The sequence below is a fragment of the Vipera ursinii genome, assembly GCF_947247035.1.
Source record: "Vipera ursinii genome assembly, chromosome: 5".
In the NCBI taxonomy this organism is placed as follows: domain Eukaryota; kingdom Metazoa; phylum Chordata; class Lepidosauria; order Squamata; family Viperidae; genus Vipera; species Vipera ursinii.
Genome location: NC_139518.1, coordinates 23,649,884 through 23,672,447, shown reverse-complemented (window position 1 = coordinate 23,672,447; position 22,564 = coordinate 23,649,884). Strand labels below are relative to the sequence as shown.

At 37.4% G+C, this 22,564-nt stretch overlaps 1 protein-coding gene across 1 annotated transcript in view; it reads left to right on the top strand.

Moving 5' to 3' along the window:
- Positions 1-22,564, top strand: part of GMPS (guanine monophosphate synthase) — a 45,678-nt gene that overhangs the window by 10,516 nt on the left and 12,598 nt on the right. The window contains exons 2-9 of the mRNA XM_083364985.1: positions 2,127-2,308; positions 7,782-7,896; positions 14,241-14,338; positions 14,532-14,635; positions 16,801-16,994; positions 17,456-17,621; positions 19,032-19,183; positions 21,155-21,328. Of these exons, the coding sequence (XP_083221111.1) occupies positions 2,127-2,308; positions 7,782-7,896; positions 14,241-14,338; positions 14,532-14,635; positions 16,801-16,994; positions 17,456-17,621; positions 19,032-19,183; positions 21,155-21,328 (1,185 nt within the window). The remainder of the gene's footprint in view (positions 1-2,126; positions 2,309-7,781; positions 7,897-14,240; positions 14,339-14,531; positions 14,636-16,800; positions 16,995-17,455; positions 17,622-19,031; positions 19,184-21,154; positions 21,329-22,564) is intronic.

Here is a 22,564-nt window from a genome sequence, read left to right as displayed (position 1 = left end):
TTGATAAATTTTGATTTTTTAAATCTATTTTTAACATAGATTAAATTCACCTGTTTACATTCATTTTACAATTTATGTATAATCTATAGTTCTTCTCAAACATAACTATCTTGGTCTTCATTATATTTATTTTCAGATCCATATTATTTTAACAGTAATTGAAATCATTCAGATAATGTAGTTTTGTGTGTATTTTCATATCCACAAACAAAATCCCTCTAACATTTGTTGCTATTGTATTTTTCCATAAATTCATTATATTCCTAATGTGCATCACATATCCTTGTCTTATTCTTTGCTCTGTACTAAACTGTTGAAAAAATATTCTATTTTTCTCACCCATGCTTTCCTTCTATCATACAGCACACCATATTCAGCAAGCAACTGTCAATTCTATTATTTAAAAGTTAATAACTTGTATGTTTCTTAAATTCTAATAAACTTTCAATCAGAATTCTACAGATTTATTTCCAGGCACACTTCATTAACTCTGTAGTTTTTGCTGTCATCCCTTTTTTAAAGGAGAACAATAAAATAATTTTCTAATCATCATGCACAGATATAGTCTTCACATTCATATTAAGCAAATTGCAGAGCCATTCTGTAAGCAAACCATCCATATTTCATGATTTCTCTAGTTCCATTGTGTACAGCTCCTTACACCCCTGGTTAAAGACCAGGGCATTTTGTATCCTGTATTTCAGCCTGTAATAATTATTTCTCTCATTCCCCCACAGTTGATTATAGCTGTCTGATTCTGACATTCAGTTGATGTCTGCTTTGGAATGGGAGGGGATATAGGGGCTAATGTGATACGTTTGTGTTCAAGAATGCCATTGCATAATTTGGAGACTTCAGTTGCCAAAATTCTCATAAATGATCATAGTTGTTGAGAAAGGCATCCAGGTTGGGAAAAGTTTGCATAGTCCATAGTTCAGGGTATGGTCTGCATACATTATTTCTCCCTCTGCCTCTATCTCTTTCATCAACGCAAACAATGACTTACTTACAGAAAGTCTAACAGCAAACATTTAATTGAAGTTTACCTTTTGTCTAGGGGAAAAATTTAATGTATGTTATAGAAATTGTGGCAGTACCTTTTTTTAAAAATGCAATTATTATTGAAGAATAAATAAGATACTGTTTTATTAAATCACATTGAAAAATAATACATTGAGAAGATATACCAGCATTTATATTCTATCTTAGATTTCGGAGGAGGGCAGAGAAGAATTTTAAAACAAAGTTCTTGAAACTTAATGTCATTTTATACTTTATATAGAAATTATGAAAATATACACTGGTTACTTAACTATATATTGTACAGGTATGTGAACACAATACAAACCAACTTCTGGGCATTTCTTTCTCTCCCATTAGCTTTCTATGACACAGTATAAGCTCAGTCATAGCCAACTCAAGTTGTCTGCTTTTTGTTATGCACAAAGTCAGAACGTTTGTTAGCAAAACCTGTATTTTGCTGGTGATAATTTGTGAGTTATCTTTAGGTTATTTCCTAAGCCCTGATCCATTACCTTAGTCAGTTCATCTTAAAAACCATGGCTTATGACTTATTTTAAACCAGAACACAGTGGCTTATTTAAAAATTATGATTAAAACATGACTTAATATGATATACATCCACAGGTGAGGATTTATGCATCATGCTAAGTCATGTGTTTATTCAAAACAAAGAATGCTATTATGATTTAATGAACGTCATGATTAAAATATGGCCTGGTATGATATATGAACTTAGGTTTTAATCATGTTTAACTATAGAACACTACTTTATTGAATGAAATATGGTTAACAAAAATCTTAGCAAGATGTATGAAACCTAGTAGAAAGTGTTATGGTTAAATTCTTTATGACTTAGTTCATAATTTCACATTAAACTGTAGTATGATATGCTTGTTGAATGATGAACCCAATCATGTTTTATTCTTTAGTGTAATGCCAAGCTTTCTTTTAATTTAGTATTTAATGTATGTTCTTCTCATACCAATAGGATACAAGTAACCTTGTAATAAACATCTAATAGTTTAACTTAACAGCTATTGCTGTTTTGAAAAGACATGCTTATGTACTTGTCCCAATAAGACTCTTATAAATCCTATTCATAGTTGGAGAATGCTGGAGAAGATCTCAAGGATGGGGTGTGCCGCTATGAAGGAGCTGTCGTAATACTCGATGCTGGAGCTCAGTATGGAAAAGTTATAGATCGCCGGGTCAGAGAACTGTTTGTCCAATCAGAGATTTTTCCTTTGGAAACACCTGCCTTTGCAATTAAAGAACAAGGATTTCGGTGAGATTGGTCGTTATATTAGTTATATGTATGCTTCATTAACAGTTATGTTTCATTTGTGAGTCCAGAAAGTTAAAGCTTGTATCCTTCAACTGTAAAAGGCCAAACAATCTGAAGAAGACCATGCTTCAGCTTTTAAATAGTATGCTGCAACCTAAACTCTATGAAAGTGAGTAAGACTAGAACAGATAAATACTCAGATCCTTATCAAACAGGAAACTATCTAATTCTGGGGTGAAAGATTAATTTTCCCTAAGCAGCCATGAAAAATTGGAACTGTTGTGGAAGGCCAGATCAATAGATTAAACTTAAATCTGCCACTAGTGCCCACGCGTTGAGGGAAGAGGGAACACGGAGCCTCACCTCGCCTCAGCCCAGCCATCATTCTTCTGCCACAGTGGCAGAAAAGTTCTTTCACTCACTCGGAGTGCACTCGGCTTCGGCTTCTTCCTCCCAGAGCGCTTATTTACATTTCATTTTATAACTTCCAATTGATCTCATGTGGGCAGGACAGGGATAGCCAAAGGCCTGGATGTGGCCTGGGGGCCATAAAATGCCCAGCTCTGGTCTAATTCCATTTAAATGAAAAATGTAAATTACATTAATTAGTCCCATACATTTATCTATTTCCTATTGCATCACACTGAAATTATTGGCAAACTTTAGAAAGGATTTTGGGAGTGCAGCAAAGATTTCATGGAATCACATGTTGCTCTTATCACTTCAGGCAATGAACTCCTGATTCTCATATTTGAGAAAATATATGTGGTATTTATCCCAGGCTATATGAAACTGTGCTGGATCAAACTAAAGGCTTGTCTAGTTCAGCATTCTCTTGTCAAGGGAAGTTGGCAGTGACATTTGACTAATCTGGATGATTACTTCTTTAAAAAGGGATGAAAAAGAGGACATTCAAATACCAGCCTAAAAGAAACAGGATGGTTAATAGTTAACTCCTAAAATGTCATTCCGAAATGAAAAGCCCCATAATTTGCTTACAAGACTCTCGGTCCTGTAGGCCTTTAAAAGTTTAATGTACTAGATAGATGGCAAATTCAAGATGTAATTGGGGGGTCAACTAGTGACAGGGTTCATGGTTTTTGGTCCTTTTCATTTCCAAGGCTTTGTGTATATTCTATTAAGTAGTATCTGAAAACATTACATGAGAAGCAGAGATGGTGTGGAGCTAAGTGATCAAGTTGAGTATCATCAACGTGCTAAAATCAGTTGAATTCTATCAAATGAAATATTTTATAAAATTTTGTTTTAACATTATGAATACATACAAACTTACCCATCTTACCATTCTCTACTGGATAAGCAACATTATGTGGAGTATTGAAAAGGAGTAAGAAATAATAAACGAATGGAACTGAAGTAATAAAAGATGAAAATGAGAGCTAAAACTAAGTTGCACCAATATCTTTCACTATAGTTCATATTTTCTACCCTTATAAACTATCCTTGTTTCCACCATATGGGAAAAGTCAAAAGTTCTTAAGATCTCTTGAGCTGCATCCAAATATAGCTTTCTGAGTTTTTTATTTTTCCTCTCCCTTGCAATTATTCATTCTTTGTATTGCTTCTCAAAATACTTCTTACACCTTTACCATTCACCATTGTGTCAAACTAGCATTCATTGAGCTTCTATTCGTTCCTGAATTTCTCAGTTATACAAAAGGGAGCTATAAGGAAGGTTTTTCCCCCCATGACCTGAGGAACTAAAAACAGAAATAATAAGTGTTAGCTATCTAGATTTCATTTAAATATAAAGAGAATTTGATAAAAAGATTGCCGGCGGATAACACCCAGGGGGAGGGCCTTCTCTGTGGGTGCGCCTGCCCTCTGGAACCAGCTGCCCGTGGAGCTTAGGACCACCCCTGACCTTCGTTCATTCTGCCGGGACCTGAAGACCTGGCTCTTTGAGCTCTCTGGCCCAGGCTGAGAATTTTTAACTGAGGTTTTTAGTTAAGGGATAATTTAATCTTTTTTTAATTGTTTTTTAACTTTTGTATTTTGTACTGTTTGATTTTAAATACCCTGTAAACCGCCCTGAGTCCTTCGGGAAAGGGCGGTATATAAATTAAATTAAATTAAATTAAATTAAATTAAAGTTCCTGATGATAAGATCTATACAGCAGTAGATAATCTACTTATGGCAACTGTGGGTTCTTCATCTATGGAGTTTTTTAGGAAGTGGCTGGATTGCCACCTCTTATGGTTGGGATAATTATCCTGCACAATGCACAGCATTGATCTAGATTAAGCCAGCACAGCTCTTAGATAGGAAAGGACATTTGCTGCATTAAAAATAATTGTGGATCACAAAAGAATAACTGGTGAGTCAGTCAGCTGCTTGGTGGCTAGAGGCATGACAGCAGTGATGGCAACAATTTTTGAACCAAGGTATCCCATAATCTCATGTGGCCTGACTTACAGAACATATCCAAACTCCAGGTCCAATGACTCCTGAGGGAATGAAATTTTGGCAAGGTGTGGCTGCTTCAGTCTACTATCTGCTGCTACACTCACATGACGTTCATTTTCAATGACAGTTTCACAGCCAATCTCACAGAAGAGAAGGGAAAGGAAAGGAAAAGAGAAAAAAGAGGAGAGGACAGGGAGAAAAGAAGGTAGGTAGGTAGGTTGGTTGGTTTCTGGTGTTCCCTGCCAGATTCCCACAAAAATACTCAATGGGGAAGTCTGAAGTCATTCCTACTCCCACTACTTTTTTGACCACTCTTGGTCATTCTGTTTCTAGGTAAGGAACTGACCCAATGGGGCACAGATTGCCTATTACAAGACAAAAGCTGGACTTGCAGCAGAGAGCTATAAATGAAATAGGAGCAAAATATAACATTTATTTTTTTCTAAGTGCTGTTCATGGCACTGTCCTCTAAAAGTTGGTCTCTGTAGTCAAAGTAAAATTTCTATTGAACGGGAAGGCTCTTCCCTTTGAATGGTAAGGCATACATACAGTATATACATACAGTATATACATACAGTATATACTTTGGTAAAGTATAAAATGGTTCATGAAGTTTCCACTTGAGGTTTTCTCTGAATGGTTGCTTTGAACATGTAGCTTCCTGTAATCTTAGCAGGAGCAAACATTGGCAAGTAAGTGTTGCTTTAGCATGGCCAGAAATAGGCTTGCCATGACAACATAAGCCTTCAGGGTTACATAAAATGGAGCAAATTGCCCACAGTCAAAGAAAACAAGGATCAGTAGGCCAGCCCAGATTTCTTACATCATTCTTCACATAGACAGATTGACTGACAATAATGGAGGGCTCTGTCTACAGAGGCTCTCAGGGTAATTGTTTTTTGAGGGTCCTCAATTATCTGAAGAGCCTCCAAGGATACAAAAGTTGTTCTAGCCCAGTTTTATTGAATTCAGGGATGTCTATTTGAGGAACAATTCTTTGCCTGCCCCCAAATGCAGGTACGGTAGTTTGTCTCAAATTTTATAAAATACTTGAAGAGGGCTATTGTTATCCCTACATTGGTTCAAATTTGTTTTTAACTGATAAAGAGTTCAGTGTTGGCAAATATATGTGGGGATATTTTGTTTCTTTGTTTTGGAAGCAGTATTATATAAAAGGAAAATAATACTTTCTGCATAGATGCATACTTGCTCTCCTAATGGAATATTTATGTTGCTTTTTAGTTCCATTAGTCACTGAGTATAATCATGATTTGGTTATGTTTGATGGAAAAGCAACTTTAGTATAATATAGTCCTCGACTTTTGAGTCTAGTAGAGCCTGGAATTTCCATCATAAGTCAAGACAGTCTTAAGTCAAGGCACCCACGTGACCAATCTGATTTTATGACCTTTTTTGCAGCAATCATAAAGCAAATGCTGTGCTCATAAAGGGAATACTACAGTCATAAAGCAAATACTGCAATCAGTTCATTGCCATGACTGGTTTTTGCCTGGAAAACACCAGAAACTAGCAAAAAATATCATATGATATGCAATCGGCCATAAAAGTGGGCCAGTTGCCAAGCATCTGAAATGTAATCTTCTGATCACTCTGTGTGTGTTTGTGTGTGTGGTATGCATGTTGCCACTGGAACTCAGGAACTGGGTTCTAAGTATCTTTTGAGGGGATCCATCATCACTTTGAAAAGTCACTAAGCAAAGGACTAGCTGTAACACTGACTGGAAGTTAAATGTAAACTGTGGTTAATGACTATATTAAAGTAATGCGGTGTGCTGACCATAGCTATAAAGTCATCCCAATAGTCTCTCTTCTCTAAACTGTGTAGCTTGAAAATAATTCTGTTATTATGTTTAAAGGAGCCAAACCTTTCTGATGTGGGTGTGTTGATAGATTGGAGAACATAATGTGAGGAGTTTTCAGAATCATTGCTGGGTGCTTGCCAATTCGTGGAATGCTATCAGCAGTGTACAAAGCATAGATTTATAAATGTGGAAAAAGTAAAAGCCAGCTGAAAGAAATTTGAGATTTCTGAAATCATTATTTATTTAATTGTATTGATATTACCCTATCTATCCTACTAAACTTTACCTGGATCCAAAATAAAATAATGCCAGGAAATGTTCTCATATCTATTGTTCTACAAGTGAAAATGTCCTACAGAAAATTCATTCACAATTGCAACATATGTTCCAACACTGAAATATAATATTGGAATTATCTTTCTCCTCGTTTCTGACAGGACAAGTACTTTAAATTTTAAAAGTTTATTAAGCTAATGGAAAGTTTTTTATGATTTGGTTTTCACAGTCAAACCTATGATTCCTTTATTTCTTTTTATATTATTGAAGTCTTTTTGAAAATCCATCATATCCTCATTTTGATTTTCAGCAGTTGTGAATACAATTTAGGATTGGATTTCAGAAATTATCCAGAAGAGGGTCACTGGTTCCAAGGCAGCCATAGAGAAGACCTTTGCACAGTTCAAGTGCACTATAATATACTGTTGATTCTCTCAAAATACTTTTTGTTAGCCAATTGTCTTGCAGTGTTTTCTTAGGAGAAGCTGTTGGGAAGTAATGGGCTTTAGCAGAACCATAACAATAGAGAAAGGTAATGATATTCAATTATATTTGGTTTAATGAAGAAGCTAATGATTTTTAATACAAATATTGTTTGACTTTTGTATTTTCAGGGAAGATGAGATGGTTCATATTATTGACACTGATTTTTATTAGTTCTGCTATATAGTGTTAATGAGTATTGGTGAGAATGAATTTTTCTTGTGTGGCTGAAAAAAAAACCCTCAGCTCTAGAAACTTAAGATTTTATTGAATGCTGAAACAAGCTTAAAAGAAAAATTTCACATTTAAATATGAAATAGTTTGCTTTTTTAAACATACATAAGATATCTTATATACATGCAGTATTGCCTTTATCAAAGTTTTGTGCAGATTTAGAATGATATATGTTAAATTAAAATATTTCAATATCTTTGTTTTTATAAATTGTTTCCTTCTTTTATAGAGCCATCATCATCTCTGGAGGACCAAATTCTGTTTATGCAGAAGATGCTCCCTGGTTTGACCCTGCAATTTTTACAATAGGCAAACCAGTCCTTGGAATCTGCTATGGCATGCAGGTGCTACTTAACATTTCTACAAATATTTATGACTCTATGAGTTTGCTTTTGGTTTTTGTTTGGCTAGTGCCAAATAACTATTCTAATTGGTACTTGTGCAATATATGAGGACATTATTTAGAAGTAGACTAAAATGAGCTTTTAAAAGAAGAACGTGTCTTGTTTCTGCTTGTCACTAATCGCAAAGTCCCTAATGCAATCTGCACGGAAGTTTTGCAGGCCAATCTGTTGTTCTTCATGTGCAAAAGCCTGCTGGGAACTGATTCATGAGCTTTTTGAGGCCATCACTATGGAGAATAATAAAACAGGCATCATTTTTTAAAATGGGATTGCTATGGTTTGGACTTTCTAATAAATGAGTGGTATATCATTGTAGCCTGGATATTATTTGTAGCATTTCAACACATTAATTAAGGATTATGATGGTGGTACAGTTTGCATATCCAAATGTTTTTGCAACTCCCTCTACCACAGAGAGATGTTTTCTCAGAGTAATCCTTCTTCTCTAGTATTATTTATAGAAGAATTTAAAATTGACAAGATCCTGTCAATGAAACAAGTGATCCAATGACATAGGTTAAAAAACAGAGGTGGTCTGGAAAGAAAATTTGTACTAGCTGGGATCAGTTAAACATTTGAACTAGTTGGGATCAACTAGAATAAAAACAAATAAAGGAGATAGTATTGGCTTATGAGAAATTAATCTGCCTAATGTATTACCAGCTCTGAAATACAAAAGATAAAAGAAGTGTTTTTTATAATTTATTAGTTGAACACAAAGTAGTCATTTGCTAAGAGATTTCTGTGTATGGGAACATGAGTAGAGAAGATGTAGCACAAGGAAACAATGGAAACTGAATTTTAAAAACACTATTTGATCAGTAGCGAGACAAGAAGAATATACAGTTAGTCCTTCATGTACCGGAGCTTCTGTCGCTAAGCAATGCAATTAAGTGAGTCATGCCCAATTTTATGATCATTTTTGTCATGGTCACTAAACAAATCAGGCAGTCATTAAGCAAATCCAGCCTCCCCCCCAAATTGACTTTTCTTGTCAGTTGCTGGCTGGGAAGGTTGCAAATAATGATCATGTGACCCCAGGATGCTGCAATAGGTGTAAATATATGCTGGTTACCAAGAGCCCAAATGGCAATCAGGTGACCTCAGGGGCACTGTAATGCTCATAAATGCAATTTCAAACTTTAAATGAGTGGTTGTAAATAAACAATTTCCTCTGGAAAGAAAGAAAATGAAGACACGGATAAAGACTCTAAAAGAATGTGCAAATCAGAAGCAGTTAGATTTAATTTGAGACAACACAGGAATTGAGCAAAGAGGAAAGCAAAAAAGAGTATAATCAGAGTCTGTTAAAAATCACCTTAGAAATTTTGAAAATAGAGATAATGTATAAGTGGAGAGAGCCAAAGTGGTAATCAGAAATATTGTAATAGGCATAGAATGAGGGTGTGAATAAGGATTTCCGAAAGTAAAAATACGTAGATTTTAGAAATGTTGGAAAACAGCTGATAATGTCTAAGTAGAACAGTATTAAGCACTAAGACACAAACTATTTTTTAAGAAAGCTGAGGTTCAACATTCATCAATGAAAAGAGAAAAAATAAAGTTTATGTATAAGTTAGAACACATGTTGAACTTAAGGATTGGAACTGGAAATATTTATGTGAATGGATGAATGGAACAGAATGTAAGAGTATTGAAATTCTCACAATGGAGGAATGGATTATAAAACTCAGAATTAATGGAAGTGTTAAAACTGACCTATTTGGTTGGAAAGAAAACATGCTTTTTTAAAAACTGAAAACCTTTTATGGACTTTTTGCTTAAAGAAGAAAAATAAATAAAATGAATGATATTATGGATTCAATGATTGAAAAAGTTGAGAATTTAATATGGGGTTGAAGGGGTTTCTGGAAAAGATAAGAGGGATGGGAGATGATTTGTTTGTCAAAATCTGTTAAAAGGTTAGAAGTCATTTTTCATAATGTTAGCTTTTCTTTTGCTACACCTTTGTTCTTTGGATTTGTCTTTTACTTTATGTAAAATTCTCAATAAATATAAACTAAAAAGAAATAACAAACATGTGAAAGTAAATATTCTGACCTGCAAAGTAGCCAGAGTGAACACAAGTTAAGTGGGGAAAATATCTTGTTTCAGTGAGACTAAAAAGAGAGGCCAAGAGAACCTAACATAGAAACATTATTTGCGTTATTAGCCCTGAACAATCTTGATAGATTTGAGGAAAACAGAAGGTGGTTTTCATAAATACCTAAGCAGGTTTGTTCTAGGAAATGAAAAGTATTCTTCATTGGTGCAAAACTCCTCCAAATCCTACCAACCCCAGAACTGAATCTGAGCAAGCTGGTAGCCTGCCTGCTGATTCTATTCATCTCAGCAAAAGGAAATACCACTGCTTAAAATGTGTTGTAACAATACAGAAACAGTCAAGCGTAATAAATGCCATGTCAAAATAGAACTCCCTCAAATAGCAAGGTTTCATGCAAGATCAAACACAGTGTAGTGCGAAATAATAATAAAGCAAGCTTTTAAATTGCTGACTGCCATTGTCATATTGAGATGCGCAAAAAGAAATCTGTTTGTGGAGTCTACAAGCCAAGATAAAAATACTAGCCTATAGGAAGCCCAAGTAGAACAGATAATCTTTGACTATGGACGGAATAATAAAAAAACCACAATGGTAATATCTTATATTGCTGTTGCTTTGTAACAGATATTACCAGTGCTTTTTTTCTATTTTAAAAAAAAGGTGCCGGAACTCTCATCTTGTTAATCTTTTATTTATATAATTTTACTTATATATTTATATAATTAAAAAATTATATATTCAATTCTTAACATAAATTTAATTTATTGTATTTAAGGCAAATGTTCATAGTAAATTCCAAAGTTTTGTCCAATTCTCGTCCAGCGAATCTTTTGAGATTTGAGCCAGGTTTAATTCATAATTGTCTAGTTTTTTCATCTGTTTTTGGCTTAGATGAAGTAATGCATCTTTCAGGCATTCACCAAATAAACTAGAATTTGTTGTGAGCATCTCCTTAAATACAAACAGCTCATAAGCCAGACCTACCTATATTAGCCACATTATTGATGGCTTGTACATACCATTTTAAAGATATGATCACATTGGTTCAAGTGAATGAGATGCTCCTATAATCCAAAATGCATGCTATTAATTCATCCCTGCCAAAATAATTTTCATCAGACTTAGTTCATGTTGAACTTAGAACACTAAGTTCTCTTTTATCAAATTTATCATGAAGACAGCATCGTAGGCTGCCATAGGGGTGAAAAATTGTGGGATAGCTCCCCCATTTTTATATACTGGTGGGTATAGTAAAGATGGAATATATTTTTTTTGTCTACTTGGAAAATGATGTGTTGCACTTTAATAGAGGAAACAACTTTTACATATATAGTATGACATATTGAGTTCCTTTTGGAAGAACTAGCAGTGGGAGATAATAAATGTCTAATACAAGTGCATATGCTGCCTTCAACATATATGTGTTTAATTGATGGAGTCACGTTACTGACAAGATAATGAATTGCAAAGAAATTGTTATTAATACATAAGTTAAACATTTTGTTTCTGTTTCTTTACAACTGCTGATAAAAAATGGCCTGGCTATGTTCAAATTATACACACGAGAACAGGCTTAGGTGAGGGGGAAAGTGTTACAATTCAATCTATTTATGAATATGAATGAATATGGCCATAATTGCCCAGTATATTTTAACAATGATATAGAACTGTGCTATGAGGAGCTTACAATTTACATTTCTTATTCTTGGGGAATTAATGACAGAAAGAAAATGGATTGAAAAAAGTAGATGCAAAAGTAACATTAGATAAATATGAGAAAATATAGTTGCATATCCTTAAGTAATTTATGAAAAAAATGCTTAAGATTACCACTTCATATAGATGTACAAAATCTGCAAGAATCCAGATAACCATTAAAATAGTAGCCATGAGACACAGTTCCTGGCTGAGGGAGGTGATCCCTAGCCCCTCCAGGCCATACCGGATGATGTGATCAAACCAGGTTAAGTCAGTGCAACAGTTCAGGGCCAATCCATCTGAGGTGATGTGTCTCCCACAATGCACACTGATGGTGCAGAGCTTGCAGTCACTGAGCCAGATGCCAGTGCGGGGTGGCAGGATGGCAAGGGCAGCGGGCAGGCCAAAGCGGTGGCAGGTGTTGCAGGCCAGGCGCTCCAGGGTAGCCACGTAGGCGCGCAGGGCGAGAAGGCGGCGCAGGTCCAGCACCGGGTAGGCCACCAGCTGGTCCGGCCTGTGTAAGGTCAGCTGCCCACCATGCCCCACGTAGACCATCTCTTTGCCCAGCACCTGCAGCTACCCCGCCCCGCCAGCGTTCGCCTGCCCCGCGCAGCCCTGCCATGTAGAGCAGGCCCCACGGCTCCCACAGCACCAGCCACAATGCACACCAATGGTGCAGAGATTGCCATTGCCGAGCCAGACACCAGTGGGGGGAGCGGCAGGAGGGTGCGGGTGGCAGGCAGGCCGAGGCAGCAGCAGGCGTTGCAGGCCAGGCACTCCAGGGTGGCCATGTAGGTGCACAGGGTGAGGCGGCGGTGCAAGTCCAGCACTGGGTAGGCCACCAGCTGGCCCGGCCCATGGAATGTCAGCTGCCCACCGTGCCCCATGCATGCCACTTCTGCGCCCAGCGCCCTCAGCCATCCCGCCAGCGCTGCCTCTGCCCCTCCGCCTGCCCGTGCAGCTCCGCCATGTAGAGCAGGCCCTGTGGTTCCCACAGCACCATGGTGCTGCCATTCCTGTCTCCTCCAGGTATCTTCAGGACTACCGTTAAAAAGAGGTGGAAAGGGAAATCATGTCCGCCAGGTCTTGCCTCCCCATTGGGCCAAGGCTCTGGCAGAGGGCAGGGTGGACTTGACAAATGCGAGTTATTTGAGCAGGGGATTTCTTTGCCACTGTGTTTTCTCCTTCTGACTTGTGGTGAGCACGAGGCAGGCGCGCACATGTTTTCTGTGCTTCAGTGCCTGGCTGACACGGGTGAGCACGAGGCAGGAGTGCATATGGACTCTGCTTTTTCGGCAGGGCAGAATTAAGTGCTGCTCCCCACCTCCCACTCCTGGTCCTCTCTTACTTACAACTAGGAGATGGTGTAGTTGGGCAGGAGGGAGGGGTGCAAAGTTCCTGCCAACTTGCCTTCATTGCAGACAACTTACATGTGCAACGTTTGCCGGCCGGGTTTTTTGGCATGCTCAGCAGCAATTCCTATTGGCTTTCGAAAGCCAATAGAGGGAGTAGCACAGCCTGTGCAAAAACTGAAAAAATCAAATCAAAAAAAGGTGCCAGAACTCTGTTCTGAGCGTTCTATGAGAAAAAAAAGCCCTGGACATTACTAAAAAGATTGGCTCTTGAAATGTGGCATTGCAGTTCAAAGAGCCCAGTACAGATATGTATCTACATCATTTATTATGGGTTTGAAACCCATTTTTAGTTATATAGATTCATAAGCATTCTTAAAGTCTCACAAAGAAATGAGGAAATATTAAACCTCAGATGAATTACATGATTGCTATTTCACACAGAAAACATATGCTTTATGTAGGAACTAAATATCTACTGTAACAGCTATGTTTTCCATAGGCAAATATTCTTACTGAAGATGAATAATTCTGAGCTGAGTGAGATGTACTATAGTGCTTAAGGTTATAAGCTGAAAAATGACTGGATATACTCCTGGTTTTTACAGAATTAGCTAAACTGGTGTTTTCAGACATCTTGGGAATGACTAAAGATAACATCAAGATGATTTATGAAGTCAATTCTGGAAGAAGTGGAAGCAAATATTTATTATTTAAATAGCTCTTGTACTGTTCAGAATTTACTTGCAAGTTATATGTCTGTAGGAAGGTGACAGCAGAGCATAGCAATGGTAGATGATGCCTGAGTTAGGTTTCCTTATACCTTTTGTATTCTGCAGCATTTAAAGAATTAGGAATATTTAAGCTTAGAGGAAGGTCAAGTAGCTTCTCTATTGCTGTAAAGCAGGGGTCCCCAACCCCAGGTCTGCGCACCAGTTCCAGTCCGTGGTCCGTTGAAAACTAGTGGAATTACTAAACTCGTTGTAATTATTACAGTTATAAATATATAAATTACTTACACTGATAAGCAATAAGCAGTTCTGATATCCTGAGCAAGTTGTCTGATTCTTGGTTAAAAAAAAAACTAAGCAAAGGGAAAGGTAGCCAACAGTAGCTGAAATGTTGTAACTTATTACTATACTGGTAACTTACTTTTCTGTTTTTGACAGATGATGAATAAGGTGTTTGGTGGTACAGTGCACAAAAAAGATGTCAGAGAAGATGGTGTCTTCAGCATTACGTTAGATAACTCTTGTTCATTATTCAGGTATGAAAAACCTTTGGTAATGAATTATAAAGTTAAATTGGATATTTTACAAATCACACAGCTGTGTTTAATGGTCAGTTTCAAACCTGGAAAATAGTCATTAATGCTGTGGAAAATTTGTTGATGTTGATTATTTTAACTTGATGTCTTTTAAAGATATTAGACTTTATTTCGTGATCCTTTTTCACTTTAGGGGACTTCAGAAAGAAGAAGTTGTGCTCCTTACCCATGGAGACAGCGTAGATAAAGTAGCAGATGGATTCAAAGTTGTTGCTCAATCTGGAAATGTTGTAGCAGGTATCATATTTTCCACATTATCAATTTTCAGTAGATTTTGGTTATATTTCAGTGCTAGCACGAATAGGATTTTGGTTTATAAAACATATTTTCAGTGATTTACAACTAGTGCAAGAAAATTTTAAAACTTAAAAAATCCTAAAGGTCTAACTTTAATTTGTAGTGTATGTAGATTTAATTTGTAGTTCATTTCCAAGAAAATGGTTCCAAGTCTTGGCAGATAAGATATTAACATTTTTCACAAAAATGTACAGTATGTGTGTGTGGGATGTCCTATTACTTGAATAAACATGGCAAAAGCCAAAAGATTTATTTATCCAATTTATACAATTGCTATCTCAGTGAGTAACTCTGGGTAGTGAAAGAATTAAAATAGAATACAAACACAAACAAACATTATAAAAATCAAAAGACAAGCGGAAGAGAAACAACCCAGATACTAACACAACCATGGAATTGGTCCCTGCACATACTTGCGACCCCAGGCACGGATCCAAATCTTCAGGGCTTACAAAAGGCCATCAGGGTTGGGGCCATCCTAATCTCCAGAGAGAGGATATTCTGTAAGGTTACAGAAATTACAGTAGAAAAGGCACATCTTTCTAGGCATTGTCAACTGGCAATTCTTGGCTGATGAGACCCAAAGCCCATCCTGCCTGACTGGATCAGACAAAGCTTTAAACAACTGGAGAAAGATGGTCCCTCAAGTAACCCAGTCCTAAGATAAGAACTTTTAACGGTGACGACCAGCACCTTGAATTGCACTGGTAACCAACACTGGTCATGGAGCAGTGGTGTTACATGTGCTGAGTAAACAGTGCCATTTACTACCAAAGCTGCCTCATTCTGCCCAGGTGAAGCTTTCAAATGCTATTCATAAGCAGTTCCATGTAGAGCATGTTGTAGTAATCATGAGGGCACAAGTGACAACGAGCAGGGCCTCCCTGTTCTGGAATGGCACAGCTGGTGCATAATCCAAAGGTGTGCAAAGACCCTCCTAGCCATAGCTGCCACCTGCCCTTTAATTAGGAACTGCGGATCCAGGAGGACTCCAAGCTTACACATCCAATCCAATTCCATCAGAGAAGGTTCCCAGCAATAGAAGGTCCAAACACCCAAAGCCACACAATCGTGCTTGGGTTAAGCCAAAGGCTGTTGTGCCCCATCCTCGCCTCCAGCCTTCAGACACTGGGATAGAAAATCCATGGCATCAATCAGGGTGATACCTTACCTGAACCACTGGGTGACCTCATGCTGTGGCCTCCTGTACATGTAAAATAGGAGGAGAGAAAGGACTAATAGCTCGCACCTCACAAAGTATGTGCTGCAGACTGGATTTCTATGCTCCAACACCAGCTGGAAGAGATTTCTTAGTAACAGTTTTGAACTATGTAAATGGTGGCCTATTTAAATCTGAATGACCTATCTGCTAAGTATACTAATAAACCATAGTTTGCTCCCAATTAGAAAGTTTTAAACCATATCCTCTGGCATACGGCAGTCATGGGAAACACACATATATGGGCTAGCCAGAACCATCAATATAGGGAGCATCTATGTAGATATTTTAAGAAAATGAACTACATCCAAAAATTTTACTTTACATATGGTAACAATCTTTTATTCTCAGATATTTTCTTAGTATGAATAATATTATTTAGCATGTTGGAAGTTGCTAAGTGATGACTTTTGCTTATTCATCATCTCAGCTGAAATAAATTCAAGTCAACTCCAGCAAAGTTACTTGTATTGTACCACTAAACCTAAAATGTACCAGTAGTGGCTTGTGACCTGAGAAGTCTTAACATATAAGATATTCAGGAAATAAACTTAATATGAGTGGGTCATTTTTATAGAAAATAATTGATCAGACTGTTTTATTTGACTCATTTGCTGCCTTCTAAACCGTGTCTGTATTATTTAAAACTATGGCACGGTTTTCCTAAGACTGAGAAACCAGCTGGGAATTCTGGAAAATGAAGTCTCACTATGTCAGGAGGGTATCGGGTTGGGAAAAGGAGATATAGTAGATTCTTACTTTAATAATATTTTTACTTCTTTCTCAGTAAGATAAAAACAGGTATTACGTAAGATTTTTTTTTAAAAAAAATATGGTTTCTTAGAGCTAAAACTGTTACATTTTTTTGTTTTTAATAACAACCAAGCTATAGCAAATGAATCAAAAAAACTGTATGGAGCGCAGTTCCATCCTGAAGTTAGTCTTACAGTGAATGGAAAACTGATGCTGAAAAACTTCCTTTTTGACATTGCTGGATGCAGTGGTACCTTCACAGTTCAGAACAGAGAAATGGAATGCATTCGAGAAATTAAGGAGAAAGTAGGATCATCAAAAGTTCTGGTAAGGTTTGAAATTTAATCCATAGTCATTCCTGTTTTGGATAGTACCTGATTATGATTTGTTTCATTAGTTTCAGTTTTCATATTTTTGTATTTTTAAAAGGCTTTTTTGTTTGCTGAACAATGACCGCATTGTATGGAGTGAAACGGGAAAGAGCAATTTTTTTCAGCCACAACCCAGGGTTAAATTACAGAAATGAAGCTACATGCTACAAATGTCTGATCCTGTAATAGAAACAGTGAGAACTAAAAAAGCAAATAGAATGCTATTCTTGATCATACTGTTCTGTCCGTTAAATGTATTTATTGCAGCCTTTTCACTTTGTGTTTCCTTATATATGTTAGACTACGGCTTGCATAGACTGGTTGGGAATTCTGGGACCTGTACTTTTTAACGCTTCTAAAAGTTACTAGATGGGGAAAGCGGATTTAATTATTTTGGTTTCCATTGAACCCTTTCAGGTTTTACTCAGTGGAGGCGTAGATTCTACAGTGTGCACAGCTTTACTCAACCGTGCTTTAAATCAAGACCAGGTGATAGCAGTGCACATAGATAATGGATTCATGCGCAAGAGAGAAAGTCAATCAGTGGAGGAGGCACTAAAAAAATTGGGAATTCAAGTCAAAGGTATCCCTCTTGTACTAAGTTTTTTTTTAAAAAAAAAATCTTTCCATTATCTCTGTTGAATTTTAGAGTATTTAGCTTCTGCCTTTTAAAAATTTAAGTGATGGATAGATTACCTCATTTTATTTTTTGGTTTTGAAAAATAGGAATCCTTCAGAATTTAAGACTTTTCTTGGAAAATATATTTGCAAATATTTTATATATTGGGTAGATAATATCATCATCATGCAAGTTATGGGACCTTTTGGTAGATATCTCAGCATTTTTTTATTGTCTTTATTACAGTCTATTCATAAGAATGTTGCCTACTATCCAATCAGCATTCAAGGCAGCCAGTAATAAAGAATAAATTTCAGTGGTTAAAGTCACCATAATTGAAGGTTAAAAACAGCTGGCTAAAGAGGAAGATCTTTACTGCTTTTCTAAAAGCAGAAAACGTTGTGCCTACCTGGTTGAGGGAACTTATACCTCAGAAACTATATGGAGAAACTACATTCTATAGCTTATTTTTCCTTTCTATGACACTGTTTGAATACTCCAAAACTTGGATAGATCCATTTTTTTAATCTCTCCCTGTTCTCATCACTCATCTGGCAGACTTTTCCATGGACTCATTGATTTAATACTTTCTTCAGTGGTTCCAGAGTAGGATCTCTTGAGTGACAGGGAAAGGCCTCCAGCAAAAATTGTACCAACTGAGTAGGGAGAACCTCTCAACTTCCAACTCCTGATATCCTTGCTTGTCTCCCTGTCTACAATGACTACTAAAGGCTTAATTTAGTAAAAATCTGCTGTTGCCTTTGTTCTTTTGCACAACACATAATGAAACTTTGGAATTCTCTACCATAAGATGTGATGCAAGCTTGGCTGAGTTCAAAAACGGATTGGGCTAATTCATGGACCTCATGGGGATAAGTTCCTATTAGCCTTGGTGGCAGAGAGACCTCCTTTGAAGGCTTTCTCTTGGGAGGCTAATAGGCTCCCTTATGCGATTGGTTGGCCACTGTGAGAACAGATGCTGGTGTAGATGGGCCACAGATCCAAACGAGGGATACTGCTTATGTTCCCATGTTAGGCATTAGGAAATTGAAATCTCTTGGTGCTGTCTAAGGAAATTAGGTGATTTATTACATTCCAATGGAAGAAAGGGTTTGGTTAGTTTTCTGTTACATTAGGTGAAATATCTGGCTGGGTAAATAAAAAAGGTTTTATCCTGGCAACAAGGTTGTAATTTTGTAATTTAATACAGCTTGTTATTTTTGTGTGTGTGTGTGTGTGAGAGAGAGAGAGAGAGAGAGAGACCTTGAATTAATTTTCCAGCGCTGAATCCTTGAAATGGGAAAAATGTTAGAATATTAGTTTTCAAAATATTTTAGCAATGTTACTAACAACAACATCCTGTATATTATGTAGTGGTAAATGCAGCTCATTGGTTCTACAATGGTACAACAACTTTACCCATCTCTGAAGAAGACAGAACTCCTCGAAAAAGGATCAGTAAGACACTGAATATGACTACAAGTCCTGAGGAAAAACGCAAGATTATTGGTGACACTTTTGTGAAGGTACTTAGTGTATATGCCCATTGGTATATTGTCTGTCTCTGGTTTTGAGAAATCTCAAGCAAATCATTTCTTCAGTTTTTATGGCAACTGTGTAATGGTTTATACGAATTTGCTCTTAGGAATGTATAGAGTACTTGTATCAACTAGCATATTTCTTCAGAAATATTTTTGAAAACTGACCCACTGACTAAATATCCCTGCTGTGATGGAATACTTGAAAAGATCAAATTACCTCGTTTACATTCCCTGTGTTGTTTATACATCATAAATCGTAGGGTAAAGCAAATACTCACAGATTACGTGGTAAAAACCATGCTATAGTTTATCTGGCCTTTCCCACTATTTTGGTGATTACTGTCTATCCTAACAGTAGTAGGACATAATTCAGGCATATTCAGATAATCCAAATCCTTTTTTTCCCTGCAGGCTTGTGGATTCTTTTAGCCATAAGCCTTTAATAATAATGAAACGAAACTGTCTTTTAAGGAAACCTACAGTTTTGTCCAGTAGGGGTCACCTATCATTCATTTTATTTCATGTACGCTGAAAATAATCATATTACGATTCAGTTGTGCCACGCTAATCATTTTTGCTTTGGGCTTCTTTGAAATTGTCTACAACTCGTGTTTCATAACTTGCTGTGAAAGCATTAAGGTTTCTCTTGCAGCCAGAACAAATTGTTATGATGCAGCTGTTTCCAGCCCAGCTTAAAATATTAAACAGTTTTCTAAATGTGATAAAAGTATAATAGGAGCATAATGAACAAAGTACTAAGCAAAAGCCTATTATATGCATGCATACAAAAGTGTATTCACAAAGAAATGATGTTGTAATAAAACATGGATTAAAAAAAAAGGAACATAACTATTCCCAGTGAGTTGCATTGTTTTCTCCCAATGCTGTGGAGTTCCTCACTTTGGTAAATTTCTTATGCAGACCATAGACTATAAAAGAGCAAAATGTTGTAGTAATTTGGTTTCCTGCTAAATGCCACAGAATGTCAGTTTGAGCAGAGAAGGGAATGGGAAATGCCACATCACTAGATAGAAAAAGCATTTGAGTCCTAGGAAAGTGGAAAATGTGGGAAAGAAACTCAAAAAAACTCCCCCTTGATTGTGTTAGATATAAATTTAAGTAGAAAGGGGCTTTGAGAAACTTTAAAGATTCTCTTGCATTACATTAACTGTGTTGCAGAACTTTCCCAAACCCTATTGACTCCTGTTCCCTGATCTTGCTCACCACAAAGGACTAACTCTACGTGAATTAAAACTATGCGGTGCTTTAGACTTCAGATTATGTGACTTGTTCACATAGTTCCAGGCATCACTAGGCTGGAAAAGGCACATTTCATGTTAGGAGTTGCTGGCAGGTCCTATATGTGTACCCTCAAGGTTTTCCAACACAATTTTTTGCCTATGTATTCAAAACATTACCTAATAATATGATTATCACTTGCTATACAGGTTGTCTTCCCTTAACGTCCACTTGTTCAGCAACTGCTTAAATTTACAACAGTGCTGAACAAGGAGTATTTATGATGGATCCTCATAATTGTGGCCGTTGTAGCATCCCTATAGTTCCATGATTATGATTATAATACCAGCTTGCAGTCACGATGTTGCAGCCATCCTGCAATCAAATGATCATCATCTGTAACCTTCAAAACAGGCTTCCAGCAGGCAAAGTCAGTGGGGAAGCTGGCAGAAGGTTGCAATCATGTGATTCTGGACATTGTGATCACGTGGGATTTGCTTAGTGATAGCAGTTGGGACAGGACTGTTCTAAGTTAGTGTGGTCATGTGATGTCATATCTTATGACTGCGTTGCTTAGCAAAGGAATTTCTGCTCTCAATTGTCTTCAATGAGAGAAGACTGTCTATTGGCATAGTTGTCATTCCTGAGACCTTGCAGTTTGTAACTTACTTGTAGAATATCATCCAAAGTCTTTCTCTGTCTCAACCCCATGTGTAGATTGCTAATGAAGTTATTGGAGAATTGAATCTGAAACCAGAAGAAGTCTTCCTCGCTCAAGGAACACTGAGGCCTGATCTAATTGAAAGTGCTTCAGTTATTGCTAGTGGCAAAGCAGAAGTCATCAAGACCCATCACAATGACACAGAACTCATCAGAAAGTTACGGGAAGAGGTAAATAGAACACCACATCTGACGTTTCACTTTTTTTGAGAAATAATTTAGCACTGGTAAAGTCAATTTTTTTCTAATTGCTCATCTAGTAGTATAACGTTTTGCTAGTTAAATAATTATTTTTGACATTTAATAGTACTTTCACCAAGGGACGCAGTGGCTCAGTGGGTTAGGACGCTGAGCCTGTCGATCAGAAGGTCAGCAGTTTGGCAGGTCGAATCCCGAGCGCCGCGTAACAGAGTGAGCGCCTGTTACTCGTCCCAGCTTCTGCCAACCTAGCAGTTCGAAAGCACGTAAAAATGCAAGTAGAAAAATAGGGACCACTACGGTGGGAAGGTAACAGCGTTCTGTGCGCCTTTGGCGTCTAGTCATGCCGGCCACATGACCACGGAGACGTCCTCGGACAAGCACTGGCTCTTCGGCTTTGAAACGGAGATGAGCACCGGCCCCTAGAGTCGGAAGCGACTAGCACGCACGTGCGGGGGAACCTTTACCTTTACCTTAGTACTTTCACATAAGAACTAAACTGCAATTCAAAATATTTGTATACTATATAGCAGGGGTGTCAAACTCAATTTCATTGAGGGCCGCATCAGCATTGCGGTTGCCCTCAGGGGGCCGGGTGGGTGTGGCCAGGGTGGGCATGGCCTACTGGGTAGGCGTGGCTAGAGTGCGTATGGACTACTGGGTGGGCGTGGCCAGCTCTACATCGTTCGCCTCAAGGTTGCCTATGGGGGCCTGGGCAGGAGTGGGACAGATCTGAGGGTCTCTGGCAGAAGGATGGTCTCTGGGCCAGGGCCAAGGCAGTGGGGGCCGTTCCCTCACTGTTTTCAGGATGGCTTCACGGGCCGCATGAAACCACTTCGCGGGCCGGATCTGGCCCCCGGGCCTTGTGTTTGACATGTCTGCTATATAGCCTGCAGAAAATGAGACCACCTACTGTTCTTCTAAATACGTAAGCAATTTTAGATTCAATCTTACAAATAGATCAAAATTTATTTTCTGCTTAGCAACAATAAATTAAAATAAATAGATTGTGCTAATTCTGTGGAGTGTGACTGTAAATATATTGAATGCATATAGGTATATATATATATTGGTGTTACAAATAGAGCTGTTTGAATCACTTCCCTATTTTTGCTTTTGCTGATATTGGGATTGTAAATGCAAGATTGAAATGATAATCTTAATAGCAGTAATACATTAGAATTTTGTTATTAAGTACATGCTATTTAA